This window comes from Nelumbo lutea, chromosome 7 (genome assembly GCF_056320005.1).
Source record: "Nelumbo lutea isolate HS-2025 chromosome 7, American lotus-T2T, whole genome shotgun sequence".
In the NCBI taxonomy this organism is placed as follows: domain Eukaryota; kingdom Viridiplantae; phylum Streptophyta; class Magnoliopsida; order Proteales; family Nelumbonaceae; genus Nelumbo; species Nelumbo lutea.
In genome coordinates, this window is record NC_142690.1 from 58,957,177 (window position 1) to 58,963,176 (window position 6,000).

At 37.9% G+C, this 6,000-nt stretch overlaps 1 protein-coding gene across 2 annotated transcripts in view; it reads right to left on the reverse strand.

Annotated features, from left to right (window-relative positions):
• Window positions 1–3,538, reverse strand: part of CYCB3;1 (cyclin b3;1) — a 42,424-nt gene extending 38,886 nt beyond the window's left edge. The window contains exons 1-9 of one of the 2 annotated variants that reach the window (XM_088952880.1): window positions 3,408–3,538; window positions 3,270–3,324; window positions 3,102–3,183; window positions 2,995–3,027; window positions 2,839–2,893; window positions 2,653–2,701; window positions 2,465–2,558; window positions 1,683–1,718; window positions 1,517–1,574 (exon numbers count right to left, since the gene is read on the reverse strand). In XM_088952880.1, coding sequence (XP_088809006.1) covers window positions 1,517–1,574; window positions 1,683–1,718; window positions 2,465–2,558; window positions 2,653–2,701; window positions 2,839–2,893; window positions 2,995–3,027; window positions 3,102–3,183; window positions 3,270–3,324; window positions 3,408–3,422 — 477 coding nt within the window. In that variant the 5' untranslated portion in view covers window positions 3,423–3,538. The remainder of the gene's footprint in view (window positions 1–1,516; window positions 1,575–1,682; window positions 1,719–2,464; window positions 2,559–2,652; window positions 2,702–2,838; window positions 2,894–2,994; window positions 3,028–3,101; window positions 3,184–3,269; window positions 3,325–3,407) is intronic. The other variant, XM_088952881.1, reaches the window with a different exon arrangement.
• Window positions 3,539–6,000: the final 2,462 nt, after the last annotated feature.

The following is a 6,000-nucleotide window of genomic DNA, read 5'->3' on the forward strand; positions in this document are numbered from 1 at the left end:
GGTCGACGGTTCAACCATCCGATTCGAATGGACAGCCCGTTCTGACAAAAAATTAAAATTTAATTAATTAATTAAAAATAAAAAAACAGCCAAAAACTATTAAATGGGTCGACAATTTGACCACCTAGGTCAACGGGTCATTGATTGATTCAACAGTTTTTTGCCAAAAACCAGGTTTGGGGTAAAACGGAACCGACTGCCTAGACAGTTCCAGGCCGAATGATCCAACTGTCTAGGTCAACAGCGGTTTGAAACCATGCCAAAAACAACTATAAAAAACTAAAGCAAGGTCCACAACCAAATAACAGTAAGTCCAATAGAAAAATAAAACAATAAAGAAAAGAAAAGGACCTAACCATCACCAATATTTGTTTGAGATTACAAGAGCATAAGGCTAAAGCAGAGTGGAAATTTTATAAGGTAATGGGCAAAAAAACTACATGGATCTCAAAAGAATTAGTATGCTTTCATTGGAAATTTTAGATCTATAATGTCCACATTAGGTACCACATAGAGAGTTATATGGTTGATGGTCCGTTAAAAACTTAAGTTGGTCCTTGAATTTGCATTTACACAATAACAATGATAAAAAGAAATCAACAACTTAGCAACATGAAGTTATTGGTACCTTGCTTTAGGCAGCTTTTCGAACATCATTTAATTAGGCATTTTCTGTATTTTTCCTTCAAATATGCTGAAAAGTCTGATACTATGATATTGGTATTTGGTCAAAGGAAAAACCTAACAAGGCCTTGTCTATATTTGAGGAAAGCACCTACTTTTTCTGGGGGCAATACCTCCAGTACAAGTTCTTTTAGCTCCAGATATAAGTGCATCCTTTACCATACACCTGGAACACTGTGGCAATCCAGGTAGTCACCCATCTATGTGCTGCCCATAGAATGTTCCACGTATAGTGTATCATAAACTTGTACCTGATATGAAATAAAAAAGAAAAAAAAAAAGAAAAAGAACTTTGAATTGCTAGCACTGCTCATATTTTGGATAAGCTGGGGGCATTTAAACACCTTATGCAAGGCAGTAAAAGCCACAATCTGCTAATTTGGACTACTGCACTGACAAATCATGTGCATCAGTAAAACTTGAATGAGAACTAAAAGAATACCCCTGAAACAAATTACAGAGATTTCTAGATAATCATTGTCCCCCCATGAAGCTTTTAAGATACCAAAACTGAAATTCTAATATTACCAGTTCTTCCTCTTGTGTTTGAAATGTATTTGATTCCCATCATGTAACAGAAAATGCATGTTTTACCCATAAAATATAGACCAAGTTTATCCAGAAATTATGTAATCTCTAGTCTAGGTTAAGCAATACCATTATACCAAGAACCACCATAGTAAAAAATCATATACAGCACTCCAGCTACCTTAAGATAAATCTCACTCGATTGTTATAAATAACTAGAAAGAAAAATAGATTAATGTGCTCAGTCAAGGAGGGAGCAAATAGATAGCAGAGAAATTATTGAAATTGGTATTAATTTACACACCATGATTGATTTTCTTGCCAACGAGCTTGCACTTGCAGTTTTCCGGACAATTGAAACCCTTGAAATAAGTATAGCAAAATGAAATAATATTTCACGGAAATCAAAATACCCATGATAGATTAAATACAGTGGAAACTAGAATAGAATAAAGAAGAGAAAATCAAACCTTGATTCTTTAATCTTTTTCCCATCATGAATCTTGCTGCAAAAGATCATTTAAAATCAATGAAATATCTAAAAAAGAAAAAGGAAATACTAGGTAGTGCTTTTGGATGCTCCACAAAACCATTCTAGAATTGGTTTCATTATTCTACACCAACTCCCTCTTGGGACCTTTGCTTTGGGGTGGCACAAGTTTGTTTCACATCCACCACCAAAGACATGGTCTGAAGTTAAAACAATGTTGACTCAAATGTGGCAATTTCTTTTCCTTTTAAAATGCATTTTCTGTCAACTTATATCACGCTACTACTTTTGTTACTTGAAAGTAAAAGTGTAAAAATGCAATCCAAACTTTTACCAAAGTTACCAAATATCATATATACAAGCACATGAGCACATCCAGATAAGAAAGTGGAAGTATAGGTAATCCCAGTCCACTTTCAGTAATAAGCTACTTTTCTTACTTCTATTATTCCTGTATACAACATTATACTCCTTATAACTCCATTTACAAGTATGCTACCAAGTGGTTCAAAAAGTTATAGATACAATGATCACGTTGTCAAGGTGGCATATATGGTAAGCAAATTGTTCTTGTTGTTCCAAAGTGCAGATTCCGAGGACCCCAAAACCAATGGTAACTAAAACCCAAGTAAGACATCTTAACTCTTAAACATATTGTCTTACAGTCAAGCTGTTCAACCTAGAGTCAAAATAAAAGCACGCTTAAAGAAATGTAGATATGCGATCCTTCATCAGAATTATACGATATTCAATATTACTTACAGTGGTTTGGAGCCATCAATCTCTCCATTCTTTGTCAAGGAATTCCTAACATTGCTGATATCGGCCAAAATTTTTCTTCCAACCTTTACTTTAACTGAAAAAAATAAGTAAAAATTAGAAGGATCCCCCCAAGCTACATACTTAAGTTTGTCTGAAACAGTATCTGTCCATAAAACATTGTGCCTCACCAGAACTGTGGTGCATGCGTTTACTTTTCGATTCATTTTCAGCACTACCCTATAAACAAACAGAAGAAAAACAAAAGAAAATAACAAAGATCAAAGAAACAAATCCTAAACCTTCTAAGTTATATATACATATAAAAACGAAAAACACAAACGCCAAAAATTTGAAATGAACAAAACCAAACAAACCTTTAAATCACCCAAATCGCCCCCCTTGCCTCCTTCCATAACTGGTATAGACTTTCTTCATATGATAACAAAAGGTCCAGAAAAAAGGGTCAATAAATAACGTGATTTTTCTAAAAGAATCTCAATTTTCAGTACATTTCTACAAACCAGACATACCTTGTTCGCACTACCGGTTTTCTCCCAGTATTACTAAAGATAGAAAATAAATTAGGCGACTCGATGTTAAGAAAGATAATAGAAAGAGAGAATTGAAGCACGCTTACGGGGCATCAGCAGCAACGGATTCACGGACACGAACTTTAATCTTCTCAGTATCTGAATAGACCTTAAATTCTTTTATACCAACTGTCCAGAAAACAGAGAAGAAATGATAAGCGGAAAACCATTGCTACTCAAATACAGAAATTTTTAAATACGGGAAAATATCTTACCATTCTTGACGATGCGCCGATCTGCAACTCGACGTTGGTTCGCATTCAATTTGTCCTAATTTACAGAGAAACAAAACCTTACCAAAGATGTTATTCAAATAATTAAGCAAGAAAAGGTTAGGGTTTCTTTTAACTTACCTTGGAGGAGACCATGTTATTTCCTGCTCGACTTCTATGTTCCTGTGAGATTCTGATTTCTGAGCTCTCAACGGGTTGTCGTAGAAACAGGCCGCCTGTATGCGAATTTCAAATATGTACTTTGATTTTACAATAATGACCCTATCAATTTAAAAGTTTGACTTCTAAACCCTCTCTTCTTTCTACTAAAAAGCCAAACTAGGGAAAATTCCACCGAACGAAAATTCCACTTTATTACCTTGAACATAGGACACTATCAATTTGGTACCTGTCATTAACCGACTTTTATTTATCTATTGAAAATGTCAAAACTACCCTTTGTAGGTACATAATGCTCACTCAATCCTCTAGAGTATAGAAGACGCCAAATTGATATCACGTGGACGCTTACGATTAGCTTGCAATTCATCGATCGCCTACAATGAACTTACGATGCATTGCACACCCACGATAAACACACGGTTCATAACACGATTGCGATGGACTTACACTCAACACAAGTCTAAAATAGATTATGGATAACTTGCAATGAATTTTACACACATTTAGTTCTGCAATGAACCTTGAACACGCGCGACTCTGAAGTAAACCTCTGACACACACAATTCGGCGATGAACTCTGGAGGAGCGCAATCTTAAGATAAACCCTAGACCACTACAGAATCCTGGTTCGTTAAGAACCGAGCTAAAATATTGACTACATGTGTAATTTTAAGTAGCGTGCGTAATAAGGCACGTAGGTTTAGTAAAAGGCCGCCTGCTATGCAATGACGTCACTAGTGCCACATCGGTTAAGTAAGGTGTGAAAGGCAGTAGCACATGTGGATTATGAGAATCCTCGAGTAAAAGGAAAGTCAACCCTTGACAGATCTCATAAACACACGTCGCGAAACCCTAGCAATGTTCCTTAATGACCGACGACGAATCTAATATTCTCTTTCCTAGAAGAAAACGAGCACTTTTGGCACCTTCCTTTTTGGGACCTCGGGATCCCTGCCTATAAATAAAGATCCTCCTCATAACAAAATTCAGTCATTCAACCCTTGATTAACTCGATCATTGGATTCCCTGCTCAGTCATCTCATCACTCCCCTTACCCTAAACTCTTGATAATTCTCTATTCTCGATCTTCCTTCGTCCTTCAAGGAGACCACTCCCACCTAGCCCGACCACCTCCTACTTACACCCTTCAAAAGAAGGCACTGTTCATTGTCCTTTACCTTGAGACTAAGTCGGTTATCTTCAAAGAAAAAGAGAAAATATATGAAATATGATAGAGGGAAGCAATAACTAAAAGTAAAGAAATAATTACACAAGAATGTGTTTCGGATCAAAAGGTAGAAGACAATAACTTCATAGTCTGGAATCTCAAACACCTCAACCAATTCAATCACAAGGTAGAAAACAATCAATAGTGTCTTATTTAAAAGTTTGACATGTAAATCCCCTCTTCTTCTCTAGCCAAGAGAAGCACAAATAAGGGTGAGCATGGGTTGGTTCGATTCAGTTCCTAAAACCTACTCTATAAGGGTCGGTTTTAGGTTTTTTGAACTGGAACCTATCCCATGAAAGTCAACTTCAGGGTTAGTTCTAGGCTTGGCGGTTTTGGGTTGGTTCCAAGGTCTACTCATGGAATTTGTTATTTCTCTACTTTTCCTCCTTTAAAAAAAAAAATTGAAACATGTTCTTTAAAAATTTGGTTTTCAATAAATATAATATATAATTTAGAACTTATATTATTGATGTAGCGTAATCTGGCTACTCCCTGCTAGATACGATCTAGCTGCTAGTAACGACGAGAACTGGGGTTCCTGAAAGAGATGAGTCATAGATCCTGGGGTGGCTCACCCGGCGGGGACACTCCGATGGTTAAGTTAGAACACAGTGGTAGTATAGAGCTTGAAGATGATAACAATGAGAGAGCTAGAGAGCAATGATTACACACACAACAATAAAATAATAGAACGTACCTTCATCCCTGGGGGGGCGGAGTGTTTATATACTAGAGTCCATGCGGGTTGGTGGAACGGTTACTAGATCCCTGCTATGATGGGACTCGCTTGCGTGTTAGGTGGGTAAAATGCCATCAACTAGTAAGACTATCCCTTCCCGTCTGAACTGGGGAGTTGGTGAACTAATGTAACCATTACAAGGTATGGTCCTGTGGGATACAAAGTACGGAGGTGTGCTCCTCGAGGTTGCCATGTGTAGGTCTGAACGATAGGCGAACTGCCTGTAGGGTACCGGGCTGTTTGATGGCGAGCTGATTGGTAGCAAGCTTCTCGAGCTCGTGCTCCTTAGGTCCGTCCTGACATGAATGCCGAAGTGCCCTTGGATTGAGGTGATCCCAGTACGATCTTGTGCTGAGGTATACTTTCCCTGAAGTAGTCCTAACCGAGGTGGTTCATCAGTCCGAGCTCGACCTGTGACAAACTTGGTTCCGTTATCCTAGTCACGATCTGGCGCTGAGACGATCTTAGTTCGGGATACCCTTGGCTCGGGGTATCCGTAGTTCGGGGTATCAGGGTACCCGAGGTTACTTGTAGCGAACTGGTCATGCTGAGCTATCACTTGTTCCATGTCTCGTCCACGT